Source organism: Pelophylax lessonae (genome assembly GCF_965119305.1).
Source record: "Pelophylax lessonae genome assembly, chromosome: 1".
Lineage (NCBI taxonomy): Eukaryota > Metazoa > Chordata > Amphibia > Anura > Ranidae > Pelophylax > Pelophylax lessonae.
In genome coordinates this window covers 527,711,247-527,735,959 of record NC_138768.1, presented here as the reverse complement: position 1 = coordinate 527,735,959, position 24,713 = coordinate 527,711,247, and the positions used below count along the sequence as shown (strand labels likewise).

Genomic DNA, 24,713 nt, shown 5'->3' with positions numbered 1-24,713 from the left:
AGGCTGATGTAGGGAGGGGAAACAAGCTGATCGCCGAGCTACCACTCCTTACAGGAAAGATGGCGGATCTGCTGAAGCAGGCTCATTTGCAGCAGAAGAGGTGATAGTTTTTATCTTCTACAAATACTGTGATGTGTGTGCCTTTGAAATTCGTAGAATAGGTAGCAAGGCATTCCTGTTTTGTTCGCCTACTATGTGTACATGTGTTTGCATTGTGGTGTGCATCTGAAGAGGAAGATTTATGTTGTCTGGACTATCATGGTGAGCTCTGACACTATTTATGCTTGCTATGTGTAAAGAGAATGCTGTGCCAGCCCTTCCTGGAAAATGAAGGTCTTTATCATAACATGGAGGATTGTATACAATATTATTATGCATGTTCCTGTTTGGCCATACACGCTACATCCTGATTGTACAATCATACATACATTTACCAAACCTATGTAATAGGTTAGGTAAATGTATGTACAATCAGGATGTAGGAGGGAGGAGGACAAACCTATACAATCCGATCAATCAAAACACTCAGACCCTTACATTATATAGTTGAGGGTAGATCTAAAGAAGATTGTATAGTTTATGGTTAGCTTAAGAGAGTATCTATGGTAGATGCGGTCATTTCACTGTACCAATAGATTGCTAGTTCAGCACATCTGGTGATTTGAGACACAGACAGGAAGATTAGATCCTGGACTGGTCCCATGCCAGGTTACAGGTGTATTCAGACATAAGATCAAAGCCAAGTAGCGTAGATGCAGACTCACCCTAGCTCTACCACAAGATGATATGGATCTGAGTGTCGGTGCTTAGGCTGCAACGTCCAAATGGTTCCATATAACAAGAAATGCTATGAGTAAAGCTACTCCCGAAACATAACAAGAATTGCTATGAGTAAGGCTATGGCCGAAACATAACAAGAATTGCTATGAGTAAGGCTATGGCCGAAACATAACAAGAATTGCTATGAGTAAGGCTATGACCGAAACGCGTTAGCATTTTGCCATGTTGTAAACTGCTGTAATGCTGGAATAAACTGCCTAAAGATGAAGCATTTGTGTGCCAGCCTTTTCTTGTTATTAGATCAAACCCACCTGAGCTATCCTGCCAGGAAGCCGTCAAAAGCGACCGCCAATCATAGGCAGCAGATACTTTTTTTTGCCATATGTATGCAAGAGGTGTGGCTATAGGACAGGAAATTCCTCAACTGCCTGTGATTTGCTATTGACGATGACAGTTCCAAGCAGGAATTTTGGAATCCTACATATTGCTCTCTTCTAATGTCTATATACAATTTTTAAAGCGGAGTTCCACCCAAAAGTGGAACTTCCACTCTTTTGTTTCCTCCCCCCCCCTCCTCCGGTGCCACATTTGGCACCTTTCAGGGGGGGAGGGGGGAACGGGTACCTGTTTTTGATAGGTACCCTTCCCCACTTTTGGGATACAGCGCCTGGGCGCCGTCCCTCGGAAGTTTGGCCCCCTCCTCCTTCCCCTACCACCGAGCCAATAGGAAGGCTTCGCGCTTGCGCAGTAGGGACCCACCCGTGAAGCCGCAAGGCTTCACTGCCGGGTTCCCTTACCGGCAATGGTGGCAGCAGCACCCGACAGCCGATGGAAACATCGGCTGCAGTGCCGACCTCGCTGGACTCCAAGACAGGTAAGTGTCCTAATAATAAAAGTCAGCCGCTACAGTATGTGTAGCTGCTGACTTTTAATTTTTGGAGGGGGTGGAGGGGAAGGCAGAACTCCGCTTTAAAACCTTTAATGATTTTTGGATCGTAGGTTTTGGAAAGATAAAACAATACCTGCTTTTTCAGTAAACCTAAAGCTCAGCACTAGGGATGGGCTCAGGTGTGTTCGGGATCCTAGTCCCAACCCACCTGCCCGATCCCGCCAGGAAGCCGACACTGCACATCGCTAATCACAGGCAGTGAGACATTTCCCTGCCTGCAGCTGCACAGACCAGGAATTATCTCACTGCCTGTGATTAGTGGTGTGCAGTGTCGGCTTCCTGGCGGGATCGGGCAGGTGGGTTTGGACTAGGATCCCGTAAACACCTGAGCCCATCTCTACTCACCACACATTATAATCTGATAATCTCCTTTAAGGTGGCTATACATTATACAATCAGACTGTACAATATCTGTACTACTTTTTTTGACTGTACCAAAAATATATATAGTGTAAGGACAGACCTAAACAAACCATTTAATTTGTATCCACTTAGGCAGACCCCTGCACTGCATAATGGATGGTAGATCTAAAGCAGATTGCACATTTAGATTGTATAGTGCAGTGATGGCGAACCTTGGCACCCCAGATGTTTTGGAATTTCCCATGATGATCAACTACACTGCAAAGTGCAGGAGCATCATGGGAAATGTAGTTCCAAAACATCTGGGGTGCCAAGGTTCGCCATCACTGGTATAGTGTATGACCTACCTACCTTTTAACTATGTAGTGCAAGGGCTTACCTGATTGGATAGATTAGGTAAATCCTCATATTACATAGTTTTGATAAATCTAAAGGTGATTTGTACAAAGGTCAGGTTGTAATGTGAATGGTGACCCTTAAGGTTTCCTACAAAAATACCTTGAAATTTGGGAACATAAAAGACATATGACTGATAGAGATGGGCTCAGACGTGTTCACAATCCCAATCCATCTGCCCGATCCCGCCAGGAAGCTGGCACTGCAACCGCTAATCACAGGCAGTGAAACATTTCCCGGTCCGCAGCTGCACAGACCGGGAAATGTCTCGCTGCCTGCAATTAGCGGTGTGCAATGACAAATTCCTGGCGTGATTGGGCAGGTAAGTTGGGATTAGGATCCCGAACACGCCTGAGCCCATCTCTAATGACTAAAGCTGGATAAACACTATACAATGTTCTTTAGATTTTTTCCTATAGGCTTACCAAAACCATATAATATGAGGTCAGACCTAAACACTTTCAATTTATATACAATCAGGCAGGCCCTTGCACTACATAGTTGATGGTAAATCCAAAGCTAATCTACCAATAAAAGTTGTAAAGTGTGTATCCAGCTCAATAGGTATTGTGTCAAAAGTGTCAGCCTAATCTTTGTTCTTTGCCTTCAGTGTTAAAATTGCTCCGGGAGCTGTTGTATGCGTGGAAAGTGAAATCAAAGGGGACGTGACAATAGGTCAGTACACATTTATTTCTCTCTACTAAATGTTATTTAAAACTATTAGACCATGAAAAAAATATAAAATATTGCATCTTATTAGTTCCTAAAGTGGTTCTAAGAGCAGAAGTTTTTTTTTTTTAATCTTAATTCATTCTATGCATTAAAATACAAAAACTTCTGTGTGAAGGAACCCTGAGCCCCATCTCAATCCAGCAGTGTTACACTAGAGCCTCGGCTGTCCTGGGACTCTTCCTTCTCATTGGCTGAGACAGCAGCAGGCGCCATTGGCTCCCGCTGCTGTCAATTAAAGTCAATGAGTAGAGAGAGGGCGCGGGGCTGAGCTGCGGCTCCATGTCTAAATGGACACAGGGAGCTGTGGCTCGGCTTGGGTGCTCTCATAACAAGCTGCTTGCTGTGGGGGCACTCAGCAGGAGGAAGGGGGCCAGGAGTGCCTGCGAGGGACCTGAGAAGAGGTGGATCGAGGCTGCTCTGTGCAAAACCCACTGCACAGAGCAGGTAAGTATAACATGTTTGTTATTTTAAAACAAAAACAAGACTTTAATATTAATCGCTTTAAATGTGATGGCTGCATTAGTTTTCATTTTTGACCTGTTTTTCACCTAAATATGACCAGTAGCACACCTCCTGTCTTAGGCCCCGTTCACACCTGAGCGACACAGAGTGATGCTGCTACGTCACATTATGTTTGTGTGGTTTTGTGGTGCATTTTTGAAGCAGCCCCAGTCATTTTGAATTGACCAAATTATGGCATGGAGCCAGGCGCATTTGGCGTTGAGTTTTTTGCCCCAATTGTCCTGCGCTTGTTCGCATAACAGCTGCGGTAAAATTGCACCACGTTCAGGGTGCCGTTAAAAGATAATGGCACTGAAAACCTATCCCAAAATTTGTTACAGTTCTGTAATCGGACGATTCTGCCTGCAAATTCAGTACGCTCATGTGTGAATGGGGCCCTGGGCCCCTTGCAAACGGTGCTGTCAAACAGTAGTGCGCCAGGGAGGGACAGGTGCAGCATTCAGCCCTGCTACCTGCATGCTGTCAAAGTCTGTGGCTAAATGGGGCTGAACACTATAGCGAGTGGTACTTGCTTTTAGGCCCTATGCATTCAGGGATAAATGCACAGTATGTGGCTCTTCTGTAAGGGATCCCTGTGGAAATTAAGAATAACTGTGCTAGGTGCTGCCACTACAGTGATTGCTGCTGTTTTCCAGGTCCCATGCTAAGTGCCTGCCCTGCTGTATCATGATCGTGGGGTCACTTGCTTGGCACAGGTGCTATTCAGAGAATGCCTTGCAATTTTCTCAATTAATGCAATGTGTCCTGTGACTGGATGAGTTAGAGATTGTGATGTCATCGCCCTGCTTCTCCTCATCCAATCAGAGAACGCTTTGCATTCACTGAGGAAAAAAAAAAAAACAAGGAGTTCTGTGAATGGTGTCCATCCCAAATGAGCAACCTCCTGTGATTACTGCGAAGCAGGGCAGCCGCTTAGTAGCAGTCTGACAGAAATGGCATATGCATAGTTGCGTTGCTCCAAGCCGGACCTATGTAACTATGCAAAAATATCAATACCTGGAATACAGATTTACAAATTCAGTGTAGCGGGGGCAGCTCACAGAATTGTACTGGATTTCTTACAGGATCTATAGTTTGTTTTTTTTTTTTCGTCTGTTTTATTGTACAGATATAACAAAATCTTTCAAAGGTACCGTATTTTCCGGCGTATAAGACGACCCCCCTATTACATGATCTACTGGTAATACTTATACTTGGAGATATTATACTCGGCGTATAAGACGACCTCCCATTTTTGGGGGATTTTTTTGAGGTTCAAAAGTAGTCTTATACGCCAGAAAATACAGTATATTTAACACTTCAAAATTTTAAATAAAAGAAGCTTATTGTAACAGCTTGTTCTCCTGGGGGAAGGCGGTAAAAGCGGGCAGCTGCGCCACAGTTTTACCATCCCAGACCACCCAACAAATCAAGGACATGCAGTTTCTCAGCGCTGTACTTATTTTATGGAAAAAATTAAACAGTACCTATGAGTAGTGAATGGGGCTTCACCACAACTGCCCTGCAATTGAATAAAATGCACACAGTTGCAGTGTAGTGGGTTGGTATTTTCAGGGTTAAAACAGGCAGTAAGTAGGTGACATATTGCCTCCTTAACACCTCTCAAATGCCTCTGAAAAGCATTTCACACTAGTTCACTTTTCAGAGGGGGGCTTCATGGACTGCCGCACATGAGAATGATCCTTTAAGCTGGATACACACTATACAACTTTTGTTGGTAGATTTCCTTTAGATTTAAGCCCCGTACACACGTGCCGAATGTCGGCCGAACGATCGGCCGTCTTTTGTCCGGTCCTGTCGGCTGAAAAACGCTAAAGACTGCACACGAATTTTGTCGGCCAACAACAGCCGACTGCAGAAGTGATGTCATGTGATGGTTAACTTTCCATGTCTTTTTTCTTTTCTGAGCATGCCCAGTCTTGCAAATCTGCTGTCTGTCGGCTGAAATCTGTACTGACTGGCGAACAATTGGCCGTTCTGGTGACGGCCAACAAAAATTTTATAGCCTGCACACCCGATTCTGTTCGGCCGAAAAGTCGCTGTCGGTTGTCGGAAGCATCATACTAACAAGCCTACAATTGGTACGTGTGTACGGGGCTTTACCTTCAACTGTGTAGTTCAAGGGCCTGCCTGACTGCATACAAATTGAAAGTGTTTAGGTCTGACCTTTAAATTATATGGTTTTGGTAATTCTAAAGGAAAAATTTAAAGACAATTGTAAAGTGTGTAACCAGCTGAAGTGTTCATCTTCTCTGTAACCCTTAGCAACCACAAGTCAGAAGATAGCCTGCGGAAGTCAGATGTGTACATGATGGATTAGGAATAAGAATCAGTGATTGCATTAGGGCCATTTATGTGCAAAAGATGAATGCAAAATGAATTGTATAATATAAAGCACGATCTATCAGTAACTTGTCCTCATTTATATTTTCAGTTCCTGGAATAGATAACCATTAATATTTGTGTTATATGATTAGCTTGCATTTTATCAGTTTTTCTATATACTGTATAATTATGTGTTTGTGAGGTTTATGGTTGACTTATTTTTAAAATAGCCTTTTAGGCTACACTTTTGTTGGCATGATATACTGTGTGTGTGTGTGTATGTATGTATGTATGTGTATATATATATATATATATATATATATATATATATATATATATATATATATATCTCTCATATTATGTTATCCTTGTCCCCTTGCCTCTCATACAGGTCCAAGAACTGTGGTTCATCCCAAGGCACGGATATTTGCTGAAGCAGGGCCAATTATTATTGGTGAAGGCAATCTAATAGAAGAACAGGCTTTTATACGAAATGGGTAAAGCATATATATCCTGTGTGTATAGAAGGAAGTAATTGTTAAAGTGTCTCAGTCATTACTTGTATAGTTATAATCTATACAAGTTCACTAGGAGGTGACTCTGATCTGGCCGGAGGAACTTCCAAATCTAACGCATTTCCATGGTGTGTTGAATGCTGAAGCTTTGCCTGTCAATAACACCTGACATTTTGAAACTGTAAAGTTAGTGCAGATGGCATTTATGACTGATGGTCAATGTCCCATGGCTCTAAGGCTCTAAGACCTGCTTTGGCTTTAAAACAATTTGAATGTCAATGGCATTGATAGTGTATGACTTTTACCTGCTGAGCTCTTCTTTAGAACCTCATGACCTGCTGTTACACACCATATAATATATACCATATAATACCACACACAGTCCTAATTTTGCAGTGTTAGGCTCCATGTACACGGGACGCTGGAAATGGCCGTTTAGGAGCAGTTCATTTTATCTTATCTGTCCATGTACACCAGGTTGTTTGCGGGCAGTTGCGTTCAGGGACTGTTTTTAGAACGCAATTATTTGTGTTTTTCCCGGCGTTTCAAACGCAAAAACGCGACCGAACGCGATGACCCGCGTTTGGCGTTCGCGTTTTTCCATTTTAAAGGGGAATAATTTTTTTGACCTCTAGGAACGGTTCTAAACGCAAACGCCTGCTAAACGCGGGTACAAACGCGACCGAACGGACGTTTCAAACGTCCTAAAAATTCCAGCATTCAAAGGGACTTTTAACAACGTCCCGTGTACATGGACCCTTAGAGGAATAACTCTTTAAAACCTAATTATAAGCAGCTATAAAATAAGGGTTTTATTGGTGCCCTATTAGGGAGTTTTATCCCTAACTTGTTTTGTGTGTTACATAGAACAGGATGGTGATAAATGTATTTTGTGAAAGGTCCAAAAAGTTAGATATCTCCGAGTGGGAAGCCTTAACGACAGGCTTACTAAGCTGTCTGTGTTCCTACTGGGGAGATTTCCTATTACTATCTATTATGTCTTTAGATTAGGAAGTGACCATAAACAAAAAAAACCCAACAGGGACATCACCAGCAATAAAAACCCGACAGATGTTTTAACACATAATTAAAGAACTTGATAAGAATTGGGCTGTTTGCAGACCTCTTGATCAAGTTTTAACATGGAAATGCTAAGGCCCCTTTTTACGCGGGCTTTCCGATCTGCTATAAAACATTTCCAATAAAGAAAAATTAAAAAATCTAATTTTTTCATCAATTTAGGCCAATATGTATTCTGCTACATATTTATGGTAAAAAAAAAAATCCCAATAAGTGTATATTGATTGGTTTGCGCAAAAGTTATCACGTCTACAAACTAGGGGGTAGATTTATGTCACTTTTATTATTTTTTATTAGTAATGGCGGCGATCAGCAATTTTTAGCAGGGTTGCGGCAGACAGATCAGACGATTAACTGACACTTTTGGGGGGACCAGTGACATTACTGCAGTAATCGGTGCTAAAAATATGCACTATTACTGTACTAATGACACTGGCAGGGAAGGTGTTAACACCACGGGCGATCAAAGGGTTAAATGTGTGCCTAGGGGATGCTTTCTAACTGTGTGGAGGTTGTAATCACTGGATGAAGACAGAGACCTGTGTTTCTAAATAGGAGGGACACAGGATCCCTGTGTTCATCACTGACAGAACAGCGGTCTGCCGTGTTTACATTGGCAGACCACCGTTCTGTCTCCCCGGGGAGTAATCGTGGGTGCCCGGCGGACATGGCGTCCGCTGGACACGCTGATTGGTTTCCCCTCTAGCCAATCAGTATAGGTACGTCATTTCATGTAACAGAGCCAACCTGCCTTAGTATAACTGCGGTGGCTGGTTGGCAAGTGGTTAAAGCGGAGTTCCGGCCACAAAATCGACATAGTCGATTTTGAGCCATCCGCTTGCTATAGCTCACCTGAAAAAGAAATGGGTAGTTAAGATTTTTTTATTTATTTTTTTACTTACCTTGTAATTGCAGAAAAATATACTCACCTTTCTTCCACTTCCTCCCTCGGCGGCCGCGGCCCGCGCTGTCACTTCCGCTTTGCAATGATTCCTGGGAGCTGAATGCCCAGAAGCTGTGCAGGGATGACGCTGCAGACCCGTAAGTGACGGCGGGGGCCGGCGCAGTGCATCGTGGGACTGAAGAGGCCGCAGAAGAGGATCGCGCTGGCTTCAAGCTGCCCACACCTGAGATGGCAGCGCTGGAGAAGAAATTTTAAAAGTAAGTATTTCTTCTTGCAGGTAAGTGCGAACCGTGACAGTACAGAGGCTATCCATTGTGGAATGTACTAGCCCTGACTGTCCTGGGGGTATGTTCATTGAAATTTTTTTTCTGTGGCCTGGAACTCCGCTTTAAAGTAGCTTCTCAGTTCCATAGAACACAAGTTGTTGTTATTCCATCCTTCTGTGATAGTCCAACAAATTAATTGGATAAGACCTTCCATTACTTGTATGTGAGAAGGGCTATTCTAGCCTACTTGGAGATCACTAAGAGTAGAGAAACTTGGAACAACCTTTTATATTAGCGGCAGATGCTAAAAAGTGGCATGAAGCATACAAAAGCTCTACTCTATCTCAAGGATTAATAAGGTATGTAGTAAAAGAGCCATATTAAGTTTAGCTTTTCCAGGAGAAATCAGAGCACTCTCCGAGAGCCCTCACAGCTTCTTGGGCAGAAAAGGTGAGGGCAACACCAGAGCAGATTTGCAGGGCAGATTTCCAGCCAGGACCAAACTTTGACAGGAAAGTCCTGGAAGCAGTGGCCCCATCCTGAGTAAGTTTTGATTTCTCTCTTAGGCTCCGTTTCCACTATTACGACTTGTAGTGCGACTTGACACATGTCAGGTCGCACAAGTCGAAACCCATAATTTTCAATTAGGCCCGCTCTAACTGCTGCGAGCAACCAGAATCTGGAGCAGCTGTGCATGACAGCCAGTCAGCTTTTAGCTTTAATTTTCAAAGCTTAGCTAAACAAGCTGAAGATAGAAGCAGATTGGTTGCCATACACAGCTGCTCTAGACTGTGGCTGCTCCAGTATTGATAGATTCCCCTATCATGCCAATAACAATATTTTTCCCTCGTTGGTTCCATTTTCCCAGATGGCATTACCTAAACATAAACATTTTTCTTTTTGTTTTTCTTACAGCTATCCTGAAAATATTGCACCTGAATCAGAAGACGTGGAGCCAAAACCCATGGTCATCGGTACCAACAATGTGTTTGAAGTTGGATGCTGTATCCATTAGGCAAATATGAGATAAATTGTGTGTATGGTTAGCTTTAGTCTCTCTATTCCTAAAGCGGAACTTCACCCAAAAGCCTAGGCCATCGGAGCAAAAGTTTGTCCCTGGCCCCTCCATGCCTGCAGCCTCCTGGGACACCTCACAGGTCCCAGAAGGCTGCAGGGCCATTCACAAAGCGCAGCGGGACGCCCCTAGTAAACATGCCAGTGTCAGGACCTGGAGACCTGGCCTGATTGAGGACAGCACTGGTTCCCTGGACAGGTAAGAGTCCTTTTATTAAGTCAGCAGCTACAATATTTGCTGACTTGTAATTTTTTGGAGGGACTGAAGATCCACTTTAACTGAAGCTGGCCTTACACCAGTGTTTCTTAACCTTTGTTCAAGGCACCCTCAAATTATTTTCGCTCTTGAGGCACCCCAGTCTAGGTCTTGGTTACTGTGTGTCAAGAAATGCGCACAAAATTGCATGCGTTCCTGACACACAGACAACTGTTCTGCTCTTTAGCACATGATCAGGGTTGCCATTAATTCTTAATGGTACCCTGTACCTTGGCAAACTCAAAGTGTTTATGGTGTGGTGTGATTTAAAAAAAAAAAAGGCCTGGTACTTCTTTTCCTGCATTTCCTGAGGTAGGGCAGCCTATTGAAATGAATGAGTCACCCTACATGCTGCAGCACAGATGTGAATCATGGATGTCAATAACATCCAATAATATGTCAATATGTCAATAATGAGTTAGTTAACTGGTAACTTCGCTTTCAAGAATCTTTCAGGACATAACATGACTGTTTGGAATCCATCCCCCTTTAAGAGAAAAACACAAGGCTCACATCCCAATAAAAAAGCCCCAGCTACTAGTCAGCCTAAGCAATAAAAGAACTGAAAGCAAAGCCTAACCATTTCAGCTCCAGAGATCTTTCCCTCTGTACAGAGCTCTGTTTTTGTCAACACAGGAACCTGGGCTGAGATTAGGTACAGCCGATCAACATTTTACGGCCATGAATCACTGGCTGGTAGGTTAGGGCAGCCCATTGAAATGAATGAGTCCCCCTACATGCTGCAGCACAGATGTGAATCATGGCTGTGGTCACATGTGAGGTTGAGGGGGGGGGGGGGCAGTAAAACCTCATGTTGAGCGGAGGCAGCACAAGGGGGGGTGTACACATTGCTGTGGCTGTGGCTGAGGCTGGAAGTATACCCCAGGTCAATGCCAGGAAACTGTGTATGTTGCATGCAGTTGTGGTGTGGTGATGCTTCATTTAAGGGGCTAAAACAGGCGGCGAGGAGGTGACCTATTACCGCCTGTCAAATGCCTCGATCTGTGCATGGGTTGCTTTTGAGAGGAGCGGGAGTCCTTTTTGCTTTTACAAACAAGTCCTAAAAAAGCAGTTCTGATTTATACAGGAATAGGGGTCAGGATTAAAAGTAACATACATACACATAAACACACACACATACATGCATATAAACGCACACACATACAAACACATATATACAGCCTTTTAAAAAAATTCCAGTTCAGTAGCTTCACACATATAGCCGGGTACTGCACTGTAGGGGGCAGCAGAGAGCAAAGCACATACTCAGGAAGACACCTCCCTTTACCTCCTTTCACTTTTCTGACTCTAAATTCAATGCCTTACTGAGCTCCCATAGTGCTAATGTAGAGTTCGGCTGGGGATTGGGAGCCTGCTTATCTGACCAGTACCCCCCGACGACAGCACCCTGATTGAGAAAGGATGCCTTACACTATAAGATTTTTTTTTCTTTTCAGCATGGAGGTTGAAAAAAAAAATATAATAGATACCTCTGAATCCCTCTGCTATGCTTACTGTATTCTGATACCTGGCAACGGGAACTGTCAGAATACCGGAACAGTGGCTGCATCTTATTAGATGCAGCCACTTTTTGGCTTAATATTTTACACCCAGCATCTTTGTTTTATTAATTGAAGGAAGTTGACTGGGAGGGGGGTGGGCAAGCAAATCTGGCTGTTTCTTTAGGAACCAGCAGAAATTCAAACAGTCAACATTGCAGGAGCAATACTAGAACACTACAGCAATACTTAAACAGGAAGATTTGGCTCTGCTGGTTGCTTCTGTTAAGGCAAAGAAGACAAAAATGCACAGGAAATGATCAGCTCTAGTTTAGGCTGTCCCAAAACAAAAAGTAGATCTAAAGATAAAGTATTTTTACTAGCTAATAAAAAATGTCTTCATGAAGTTCCAATTCAACATTTTTTTTCTTTGAGCACAGCAGTATGATTCCTGTGTCTTGTTGGTAAAGGTCTTCTCTAAAACAGCGGTTTTACTCCTTTTTAGGTAGAAAGAGAATTCCTTTTACTGATTTTCTAAATAGCTTGTAAATGCACAATACACCTAAATAGCCCTTAATAATGACATCTAGATTCTCATGCAATGAAGATTGGAGACAACAATGTAATTGAATCAAAAGGTAAGCTGTTACTTTTTATCCAATATAACCTGTTTATATATTGTAAATAGTGGGGTTGATTTACTAAACCTGTAGCGTAAAAATCTGGTGCAGCTGTGTATGATAGCCAATTAGCTTCTAACTTCACTTTGACAATAAAACCCTGCAGGCTGATTGGTTTCTATACAGAGCTGCACCAGATTTTGCACTCTCCAGTTTTAGCAAATAACCCCCAGTGTCTTTGTTTTCTGTTGCTTGTGAAATCACTGCTGTGGCTTGGCAGATAACTAAACAAGTACATTTTTGTGTGAGTTGTACATCCAAATGTATTTGTGATCTAGACAACATCTGCAAAAAAGGGCAATGATTCTATGGGCGGCTGTGCGCAACACCTTTTGGCTCTTGGGCAGGACTGGAACAAAAGGTGGGGAGGAGGGGCGGCACCACGATGAGATAGGGCGGAGAGTATTTGTATTAGGTGGGGGAATTTGGCAGGCAGCAGGGGGTAAGAAATGTTATAGGAGGGGACATTTTAGATTTTTGGGAGGGGTGATTTGGGGTGATTTGTATTGGGACAGGGAAGAGTATTTGAGCTAGAAGTAATATGGTAGAGGGGATTTATGCTGAGAGGGGAAATTTTTTATGGAGGGGGTGGGGGGTTTATGCTAGTGGGGATGAATCCAGGGTATTTGTGCTTGAAGTGGAAAATTTGGGGGGGGATGGTGATTTGTGCTGGGGGGGGATTTGGGGTGGATGGGGATTTTGAGGGGTAAAGAATTTGCGTGTCTTTTTTTTTTGTTTTTTTTTTTTGGGGGGGGGGGGCTGCTCAAAGATTTGTGCTGGGAGAGGCAATTTCAGCAGGGGGCGGTATTGTCCCAGGAGGAGGGGTAAATTATTCTTGGGGGGGGGGGGGAGGATATCCATGCAGATTAGTGTCTTTATGCTAACACATATTGCTTATACATCATGGGGGGGGGGGGGGCACAGTTTTACATGTTCACGCTGGTCTTTAGATGGCCTTGTCCTGGCACTGCTCTTGGGTGGGGGACATTTTCCCCCATGAGCCTTTAGGAAGACCTATTGGCAGTATGTATTTGATACTACTGGAGCTTGTGCAGTATGTGTGTAGCACTGGACTGAATCCCAAATGAGTTGCCAAAAATCCTCCCCTCTGCAAGAGAACCCCTTCTTTTTGCTTTCTCTGTCTAAAAGTGTAACCTACATCATCAAGTGCTGAGAGCACATTGTAGCGCTAAGCAAGCTTAAAATGACCTCCGTGATCTACATTAATCCGCTTGCCGACTGCCCACAGTATATATATATATATATATTGTCATTACTTTGATGTTTAATACCAGGGTTATGGCAGCAGCTAGCTGCATAATCCTGGTATCCTTTTTTGCTCTGGGCGATTTGCCATCTATTAAAAGTGATCCTGGCGGCAACTTCGGGTGCCCCCTGCCGCTTTCTGGTTGCTTCCGCGTTTACTGGAGTTGTCGGTAAACCAGGAAACGATCCGATCCACTGGATGAACAGGCAGAAAGTTGAGTGAGGGCAAGATGGCCCCTACTCAGTTCTATGCCCTTGAAGGACAAGAGCGACTTCCGACATCACTTGCGGTCTTCGGGCAGATCAACGGGATTTTTTTTTTCATTTTTTATTTATTTATTTTTTTGCTTTTAAAGGTAAATGAGAGAGCTGGGGTCTTTTTGACCCCAGATCTCTCAATAAAGAGAACTTGTCATGCTTATTTCTAAATTCCTTGTAATAGGAATAAAAGTGATTAAAAAAAATAAACAGTATTATAAAAAAGAAAAAAAAAAAGCTGAAAGCTCCCCATCTCTCCCTGCATGCATGCAGAATCGAATGCATACCTCAGTCGCACCCACATTTGTAAACTGTGTTCAAACCATCGCTGCGATCGTTAGAATGGGGGCAATAACTGGTAAACTGTAAAAAATTAAACATTTTGGAGTTTGGAGATTTTAAGTACCGTAGTTTGTCGCCATTCCACAAGCGTGCGCAATTTTAAAGCATGACGTGTTGGGTATCTTATTTACTCGACGTAACCTCATCTTTCACATTATACAAAAACATTTGGCTAACTTTACTACTGTATTGTTTTTGTTTAATTCAAAAAAGTGTGAATATTGCAACAATCGCCATTTTATTCTCTAGGGTCTCTGCTAAAAATATATATATGTGTGTGTGTGTGTTTGCGGGTTCTAAGTAATTTTCTATCAAAAAGTATTTAAACTAGTTAACTATTTGTAAACAAAAAGTTCTAAAAAAAGGCCTGGTCAGCAAGTGGTTAAATCAAATGTTAGGCATTATAAAGGTGTTCTTATATGAATAGCATCTTTCATATATGTTGTTACAGTACAGTCTATTCCTGTGCTGTCCCCATAGTTTGGATATTTTGCAAGGGATCGGTATAATTCATCTGTATAATCAAACCTAACAAAACAGCCATCTGGTCTAAATCTGTTGGTGTATGGCCTTGTTTTTTCTATTGTTTTTATTCTTGACATGTTTTTATCTTGAAAAAATAATTTTTTCCCTCAGCATGATAAAATTATACAAACCTTTTTTAAAACGATCTGTCAGGGAAAGAAAAAAGAATTTCAAGGTTCTTACAAGAACTATTATAATTGCCCTTAGTGGGCTGTGTTTCCTGCTTTCCCTCTGTTCCAGTACTGCAGCTTCCACAAAACTATTCGGTATTCTACCCTTCCGCCCTCGTTTACATTGGAGCCGGGTTTGAAATTGTACGAGTTCAGCTATAGTCACACGATTTCAAACCCGCATTTCATTGCGAGTTTGGTGGTGATTTGAAAGACATCTGTGCGGGTTCATGCACAGTTGTCTATTGAAATTGCCCCCAAAGTCACCAAAAGTAGTACAAGATTCAGACGGTGCCGTTGTTGGCAATAGGCTGCAATTTGACATGTTAAATCTCCCTAATGTGAACAGGGGCTCTAGGAATGTTGGATGACTGTGCCCCCTGCAGCACATTGTGGTTCCATCCTACAAGCCCATCATCACTGCTGTGTCCTATAGTGACATAGGAGTCAGAGGAAGGAACCACAACGTGGTGGGGGACACAGGTGTCCAGCGCTCCCAGAAGTGGTGAATAGAAAGACTGACAGAGTCTACAGGGGAGGTAGAAAACACAAGCTGCCTGAGAGGTGAGCATACGAGTTCATCCATTAACCGCTTCCTGACCACCCGCCGCCTATTTAGTGCGGCAGGGTGGCTCTCCTGCGCAAACTGACGTAGACCTACGTTGGTCGCGCCGTGGGAAGCTAGGGGGCGAGCTCCCGCCCCCACTCGGCAGCGGGAAAGCCGATGCACGGGTCAGGCGGCTCCGATTGCTGCCTGACACCCGTGATCGTTCCCCGATGAGAGAGAAGAACGGTCAGCTGTTGTAAACACAGCTGACCGTTCTTCTCCCTGAAATGATCCTAGAGCCCATGTGATCCTTCTATATAGGATCACATGTTTCTATGGTCATTTCAGAAGCCAGCCCCCCCCCCCCCCCCCCACAGTTAGAATCACTCCCCTAGGCTCACATTAAACCCCTTGATCACCCACAGGGTTAACCCCTTCCCTGCCAATGCCATTATTACAGTAACAGTGCATATTTATTTGTAGCACTGATTACTGTAGTAATGTCACTGGTACCCCCAAAAATGTCAGGGGTCCGATCTGTCTGCCGCAATGTTGAAGTCCCGCAAAAAATCGCAGATCGCCTTCATTACTAGTATAAAAAAAACAATAAAAATGACATAAATCTTTCCTGTAGTTAGTAGACACAATAACTTTTGCGCAAACCAATCAAAATACGCTTATTGCAATTTTTTTCTTTTTTTACCAAAAATATGTAGCAGAACACAAATTGGCCTAAAATGTTAAAAAAATTTTGATTTTTACATTTTGGGGTTTTTTTTTTTTTGAGAATGGTATATAGCAGAAAGTGAAAAATATTATTATTTTTTTTTTTTTCAGAAATGTCGCTCTTTTTTTGTTTATAGCGCAAAAAATAAAAATCCCACAGGTGATCAAATACCACCAAAAGAAAGCTCTATTTGTGGGAAAAAAAGGACATCAATTTTGTTTGGGTATAGCATTGCAAAACTGCGCAATTGTCAGTTAAAATCACGCAAAGCCAAGTTGAAAAAAGTGGCCTGGTCATTAAGGGGGCAAATTCTTCCGGTCTTAAAGTGGTTAAAGGGATCTTGCACATTTTTTTTTTTTTTTTTTTTTATCATGGCAGGGTTGCTTCAAGCAGGAAAGTGCACTTACAACTCAATTACCAAACTTTGTTCAGACAAAAAGCAGGAAGCTTGGAAAAAATTCATCAACATAAATGCTGTAATCACAGTATTATAATGGTACGGAAATTCCTGAGCAATCTTTGTACAATATTACACTGTGGAAATGTACTTGAAAAGTAGGACTGATAATATATAGCTCTCATTATATGTACATTTTTAAAATATGTAGAACATGGAGCCGATGCAGACTATGAAATAGCTACTCTCATGTGATTTGTTTCCTGATTAGATTTTCAGACGTATATACCATTTCCCATACCTCATCAGAACATGTGTTGTTTCTGATATTGTACCATTGACCATGTAGCAGTGTGCATGCAGTTGTTCTGTTATTGAGTCATTTAATATGAATAATAGCAGGAAGTCTGCTGTATGCAGAAAAATTACCATCCACATGGTCACAATTTTATCTTATAGTTCAAAATACTTCTGAAACCCCTGTATGTAGATATAATATTAGTTAAAACGCCATGTTTATTTAAATATAGTGGTAATTTAACAAAATAAATACTGTTCTTAAATTGGTTTTGCAACAATCCTATAATATAGAGCAGTGATGGTGAACCTTGGCACCCCAGATGTTTTGGAATTACATTTCCCATGATGCTCATGCACTCTGCAGTGGAGCATCATGGGAAATGTAGATCCAAAACATCTGGGGTGCCAAGGTTCACCATCACTGATATAGAGTGACTCCTAATAAATGTCCTTTTAGAATAGATAAAGAGTTTCCCTTGCCAACTTGTTTTTGACCCAGAATACGCCTTCTGCCTGTGAGGTCAGACTCTCAGTTGAAGAAATTCTGACATGTGAGATAAAAGTAGACTGTCATCACTGAACTCCTTCTGAAAATTCTATTTTCTTGGCAGTCTTGATCAACTGGTTTAAGTGCTTTCTAATGCCTCGTACACACGCATCGATAGTTGGCCGTGAATTTTCGGCCAACGTCCGATCGGCCGATTTTTGGCTTGTTAGTATGATGCTTTCGACAACCAACTCCGACTTTTCGGCCGAATAAAATCTGGTGTGCAGACTATAAAATTTTTGTTGGCTGTCAACACAACGGCCGATTTTCGGTCAGTCAGTACAGATTTCGGCAGACAAAAATCTCATGAGCAAGACTGGGCATGCTCAGAGAAGAAATAACACACGGAAAGTAAACCAACACATGACATCACTTCTGAAGTAGAATTTTGTTGGCCGAGAAAATTTGTGTGCAGTCTAGGCACATTCCAACCAACACAACACCACTCTGGACAAAAGACGGACGACCGGTCGGCCGATAATCGTTGCGTGTGTACGAGGCATTAGTCTCTGACCCAGGCCAGCATGCAGCCAGGTAAATTAGGACTCACTGACTTGCTTACTTGCTCCAGTCCTGAAACACTGCAACCAGATACAATTTTGGTAGCTTAGTACCTTTTCCCACTTGACTTACACCCCCCCCCCCCCCCTCATGACCAGGCCATTTTTTTTGCACTGCATCACTAACTGGTAATTGAAAAAAGAGAGGTTTGGGACTTTAAATGAAAGACATGAAAGGCTGGCAGGGAATTATGAAATGGCATTTATTGATACATACAGATGTAAACACATGGAAGATTAACATAATAATATTCATCAAAATAATACAAAGGTATAAAAATATTCCCCAAATACAGTTGCATAATGATTAACGGGGCTGATTCCAAGGAGTATTAGAATAATGATGACATCAAAGAAGTACATATTTTTAACGGAGTAATGTAGTCTATAACAAACATCTACCTGTTCGAGATGTTTAGAGCACTACCTGTTCCAGTCAGGGACATCACTCATGGTATTATTTTTGGTTCTTGCCCTCTGGTCACTTTGCATTTCCCTTGTCCTTTTTTTTCTTCACAGCTATGGTCTTCATTTCACTCCGTTGCATTTGGTCTCCCTCGGGGTCCTCTCTTGTACCCAGTTCTCTTGTGGGGGTCACTACTCGATTTGCCTCACTCTATTATCTTATTTCTGTTACTTCGTGTCACACTCATTTCTTACTTTTACTACACTCCTGAATATGGGTCTCCATTCACACTGTGGGTTCACTGCACTTGTGTACTCATGCTACTTCATGTTTATTTATTTGTTGTTTCTATCACACTTTCTTAGGAACACAACGGCACTTCCTATCCGGTCACACCTACTTTATACTATACATTACTTCTGGCAGCTCTTATCCGTATACAGCCATCTATTACTATATACTACATTCCCCTTTTTGATTGATATATATTTATATTATATATTTTTTACAGGCATGTGTATATGGTTGCCATACGGTTCTTCAACTCAACTACCTGTGCGCACACTCATCATGTGTGCGGCATGTCTTACCCAGCCTGCCCGCCTGTGCGCCCTCAGCTCCCGTGGGAGGCATTTAGGGCTCTCCAAATTCAATGCCGCAATATATGAGCTGCTATGCATGGTTGGAAGTTTTTTGGGGGGGCTTATTTCCCCTTTTCTTCCCTCTTGTTCTTTTTATTTTATCTCCCCTTTCAATTGCAATCATCCTCATGGTGCTTACATTCCTTACCCATTTTTTATAGATTTTTTACACACATCTTCTCCTGATGAAGTGGCGATTTGGGTCCACGAAACGCGTTGAGGCTACGATGTTTGTTATAGACTACATTACTCCGTTAAAAATATGTACTTCTTTGATGTCATCATTATGCTACTACTCCTTGGAATCAGCCCTGTTGATCATTATGCAACTGTATTTGGGGAATATTTTTATACCTTTGTATTATTTTGATGAATATTATTATGTTAATCTTCCATGTGTTTACATCTGTATGTATCAATTAATTCCATTTCATAATTCCCTTCCAGCCTTTCATGTCTTTCATTTAAAGTCCCAAACCTCTCTTTTTTTTCAATTTATTGAATAGGGATGGAGATGCACGGCAAATCCCACCATGCGTCTCATTTAAAGTCCCAAAATCCCCTCCTTTTCTTCACTAACTGGTAATTGTGCGGTCGTGCGACGCTGTACCTAAAGAAAATGTATGTCCCTTTTTTCCCACAAATAGAGCTTTCTTATGGTGATATTTGATCACCTCTGCTTTTTTATTTTTGTGCTATAAACCAAAAAAGACTGAATTTTGAAAAAAAAAAAAAAACTTTTTTTACTTTCTGCTATAAAACCTATCCCAAAAAAATTGAATTTCTTCATAAATGTAGGCCAATATGTATTCTGCTGCATTTTCTTGGTAACATAAAAAAAAAAAAACCCCAATAAGCATATATTGATTGGTTTACTCAAAAATGATGGTGTCTACAAACTATGGCATATTGTTATTCTATTTATTTTTTACTAGTAATAGTGGCAGTCAGCAATCTATAATTGGACTGCGATATTACAGTGGACATTTTGACACTAACTGACACTTTTTGTGGACCAATGACACTTATACAGTGATCAGTGCTAAAAATATGCTCTGTCACTGTACTAATGACACTGGCTGGGAAGGGGTTAAACATCTAGGGCGATCAAAGGGTTAACTCTGTGCCTAGCCAGTATTTTTCTATACTGTGTGAGGTGCTTTTTCTAGGGGAAGAGATGGAATTTATTTCCTGCTTTGCAGGGACACAAGTTCCATCCCTTCCCTTCTGTCAGAAAGACGATCTGTCTTGTTTACAAAGACAGATCGCAGTTCTGTCTCTCTGACTGATGATCGGCAGGTGCCGGAGGACACTGGGTACTGTGCACCCGCCGATCGGCTTCCGCTGTGTGTAATCACAGCAGAAGCTAACTACCTGGAAGTGTCAGATCATGCACAGTTGCCACCCAGTAGCAGTAAAACTGCTATAGGGTGGACCTTAAGTGGTTAAAGTGTATGTTTGGGCAGAAAAAGAAAACAAAATATGCAATTCAGGCACATTCGCCTTATTTTATCTCTTTAAGCTGCAGAAAAATACCTAGCACAGTTTGCAGAACTGACAAAGCAGCTTCCGCTGCACTGAAATCTCAAGCAGTGTTGTCAGCCCTGCCTTAGTTATCCCTGCTGGAAAACTCACACCCAAACTGTCCCTCTCCACATGCATAGAGTTAGTTTTCTTCCAGCAAAACCCAGCTGTCTTGAATTTTACAAACCTGAGGATGATGTCACAGGGAATAATAAAAGCTATTTCTCATGTAAAACAGGGTAAAAAAAAAATAATTAAAATAATGCTGGACCATGTTGAACTAATTTTTCACTCAGACTAACTATGTAACAATGTTATAGAGCAGTTGTCTCCAAACTGCGGCCTGGAGCCTGGATGCGGCCATTAGCTTACCTTTATCCAGCACTTGGGGCACTATTCATCCTACTGAAACAAGACACTATTCTGTCCACTGACACCGACAATGGGGCATAATTGCTGCCACTGACACCAACATTGGGGCACTATTCCTACTGCGGACACCAACGATAGGGCACTATTCCTCCCTCTAATACTAAAGATGGGGCACAGTTTACTTCCACTGATTCCAGGAAAATTACTATTCCTACTGGCCACAGCTTGCCCCCCTAAAGTCTGAAGAACAGTAAACCTGGCCCTTTGTTTAGAACAGGGGTGTCGAAACTTTTTTCAAAGAGGGCCAGATTTCATGAAGTGAACCTGCGTGAGGGCCGACCATTTTACCTGACATTCTTTGAACCATTAAAATTAAATACAAACTAACTATTTTATGCAAAGTTTATTGCAAACAGCATACTTTTCCTTTCATTACATGGATGACAAATCGAAACGGATGTTAAATCGCTCTGCCTTTCATATCTGAAGGCCAGATGAAAAAAAAATCCAGGAAGCTGAAATATATGTCAGGAACATTGTAAAGTACATTGCATATTATTGGTAATAAAGGTGGTCTGTCAACTTTTAAGTTAAAAAAAAATATGAACAGGAACATAACACAGAGTATACATGTTGTGTTCAAATATATTGATAACTGATTTAGACCAACTGACGTTAACTGAGATTTTAAAATATATTCATCTCAATCCGGAGCATTTGTGCTCCCTAATCAGTCACACAAGGGTTAACCACATATAAGCGCTATATGAACCCACCGATGATGATTAATGATGGCAGCAAAAAAATTAATGAATGATGCCAATGTATTTTTCCAAATTACCTGTGGGGCCGTATTAATGCAGCCCGGGGGCCGCATTTGACCCGCGGGCCGGACTTTGGTTATGCCTGGTTTAGAAAGTTTGGATACCCCTGTATTAGAGGTAGAGTGGGAGGCCAGGGGGTAAATTTGAGACATTCCTATATCCTCCTAAATCAAATTGGTAATGGTATCTCCCATGCCCCCTTGTGTTCTGAGAGGGCAAACTCTAATGGTGCATAAGTTAGTGTTTTTTTTTTTGGACCATTGATATACTCCTATATACTCTATACATTTATAGTAAGGGATGCAAACGTTCCAACCCTTATCTTTATGCAGGAAATTAGAATGGATTGCTCTGTAGAATATCTATGAAAACATTCCTTATAAGAAATCCTGTTATATAAACTGTAAATTGAATTTGTTAAAGTTTGTAGAAAAACTCTGAAAACGTAAGGGAAAATCATTATTTGTATTAAACAGCTTTTTCCATTCCTAAAAATACAGCCATGGTTGTTTTTTAATGTTTGTGTATATTTAGTGGCATCCATTGTGTTGAACAGTGTCTTTACCTGTATTTCTATTGGTAGCATTTGTTGGCAGGAACGTCATTCTGACCAGTGGTTGCATCATTGGTGCTTGCTGCCAGGTGGACACTTGTGAGGTCATTCCAGAGAACACGGTCATATATGGATCTGACTGTTTGCGCAGAGTACAAACTGAGCGTCCACAGGTCAGTATGAACCTCACAAAACCCATCAATGTTATTTCTAATATGTTGTAAACTTTAGGATTATTAGAATAAACCAATCTGTGTGTGGCTGATGTGTTTTTTAAGGTGCGGGCACTGGGGTATTATCAAAGCTTCAGCTCATCATATGCACTTTTATACTGCAACTTGGGAACTTCCCCCCTCAGCATTAAAACCCAACTCTGAACATTTTGGCAAATGTTTCCTAGCAGTTGTTAACATAAAAAAAAAAAAAAACAGCTTTGGTGGGGCATCACTATTGTGGCCCTGCCCTCAAAGTGTAAAAAAAAAAAAGTCTGTGGGGGTCCAGAGTTTGGCTTCAAAAACCATAATACAATAGTGCTTTAGTTGTGGTGATGGGATGGAAAAGCCTCAGCCAGCACCTCTCATTGTGCACTTTGCAGTGAAGCAGCTTTGACCCATGCCCTGTTTGCATATGGGTATTGCTTTTCTATAATAGTAATCCCTTTCCTTTCTTTGGAGTGAATGGCTGTGAGTGCTGATCAATGTGTTCTGGGGGGGGGGGGGACACAATAGCCTAGGCTGGCCATACATATTCAATCCTCTACGATTTTCCTTTAGATTCACCAAAAACCAAATATGAGGTCAAAACTAAACAACTTTCAATTGTATCCAATTAGGCAGACCCTTGCACTACATAGTTTAACCACTTGCCGACCGCCGCAAGTACATATACTGCGGCGGTCAGCCCCTCACAGGCAAAGTGAGGTATGGGTACGTCACTAGCCTGTGAGGCTCTGGGGAGCGAGCGTGCTCCGCCGGAGGCGCGCTCCCGCGTGGTCACGGACCCCCCTGCGCGTGTGCCCGGCGAACCCGATGTCCGCCGGGCACTTGCGATCGTCCGTTAGAGCGGGAGAAAGGCAGGCGGCTGATGTAAACAAGCCGCCTGTCAGTCTCCCCTGTGTATGAACAGTGATCATACGGTTCTACTATGTAGGACCGTTGATCACTGTTCCTACACATCAAGCCACAGCCAATCACGCCCCTAGGAACACACACGTACCCCTCCCTCTCAAATAAAGTTAACCCCTTCACTGCCAGTGTCATTTTACAGTAACAGTGCATATGTATAGCACTGATTACTGTAGTAATGTCACTGGTAACCCCAAAAATGTCAGTCAAGGGTCCGATCTGTCTGTCGCAGTCCCGCAAAAAAAATCGCAGATCGCCGCCATTACGCGTTAAAAAAAAAACAACAAAAATGACAAAAAATCTTTCCCTTAGTAAACGCAATAACTTTTGCGCAAACCAATCAAAATACGCTTATTGCTATTTTTTTTTTTTTTTTTACCAAAAATATGTAGCATAAAACAAATTGGCCTAAAATGTTAAAAAAATTTAGATTTTTACATTTTTTTTGGGGGGGGGGGGGGGGATTTCATATAAAAAAAATGTGAAAATATTGTTATTTTTGCAAAATTGACGCTATTTTTTTGTTTATAGCGCATGATCAAAAAATCGTACAGGTGATCAAATACCACCAAAAGAAAGCTCTGTTTGTGGGAAAAAAAGGACGTCAAATTTGTTTAGGTACAGCGTCGCACGACCGTGCAATTGTCCCTTAAAGTCACGCAGTGCCGAATCGCAAAATAGGCCCTGGTCAGGTAGGGGGTAAAATCTTCCGGGCTTAAGTGGTTAAGGTAAATCTAAAGGAAAATTGTATAACAGAATTGAACATGTATGGCCAGCCTTAGTAGATCTGTAATTTTATTTATTTATTTTTTCAGTTCAGCCTGCTGAGTTGAACGAAAAAAAACTCAGTGTGTACCCCGCATTAGACTCATCAACCTCTTATTTTAGTCAGCTGAAAAAAAAATTCACTTTTTTAAATTCTTATTCTGGTTTGTTAGTTTTATGAATTGAGCCTAATGCCTTTTAAACTTGACAGTAATATTTTATTCAGTTACACTTATCACTTTCTTTTTAAACAATGCAGCCACAGACCCTTCAGCTGGACTTCCTAATGAAGATTCTACCAAACTATCACCATCTTAAGAAGACCACAAAGATCATTTCAACTCCAATGAAAAACTAAAGATGCACTAAAACACTCTATGTGCTTCATGTGCATTGTCTTTCCCCAACTATTCTCTTTTACATAATATTCTTAAGTTTTGTTGCAATACTAATTATTTATATTTTCTGGTTCTATGTGTATAATGATACATTTAAAATAAAGCCTATGAAGTGCTGAAATGTCA

The 24,713-nt window shown here is 41.8% G+C and overlaps 1 protein-coding gene across 1 annotated transcript; it reads left to right on the top strand.

Moving 5' to 3' along the window:
• On the top strand, nucleotides 1–24,713 carry DCTN6 (dynactin subunit 6). The gene is made up of 7 exons (XM_082243732.1): nucleotides 1–100; nucleotides 3,099–3,163; nucleotides 6,459–6,564; nucleotides 9,748–9,836; nucleotides 12,252–12,299; nucleotides 22,331–22,473; nucleotides 24,449–24,713. Exons 1-7 carry the CDS (start codon nucleotides 60–62, stop codon nucleotides 24,545–24,547), a joined length of 591 nt encoding a protein of 196 aa, XP_082099858.1. The 5' UTR covers nucleotides 1–59; the 3' UTR covers nucleotides 24,548–24,713.

What these genes read in the sequence shown, in the direction of transcription:
- DCTN6 (XM_082243732.1), top strand. Translation starts at nt 60, where the DNA reads ATGGCGGATCTGCTGAAGCAGGCTCATTTGCAGCAGAAGAG. An exon ending in TGTGTTTGAAGTTGGATGCT is followed by an intron (nt 9,837 to 12,251) that starts GTATCCATTAGG and finishes AATGACATCTAG; the next exon opens with ATTCTCATGCAATGAAGATT. An exon ending in TACAAACTGAGCGTCCACAG is followed by an intron (nt 22,474 to 24,448) that starts GTCAGTATGAAC and finishes TAAACAATGCAG; the next exon opens with CCACAGACCCTTCAGCTGGA.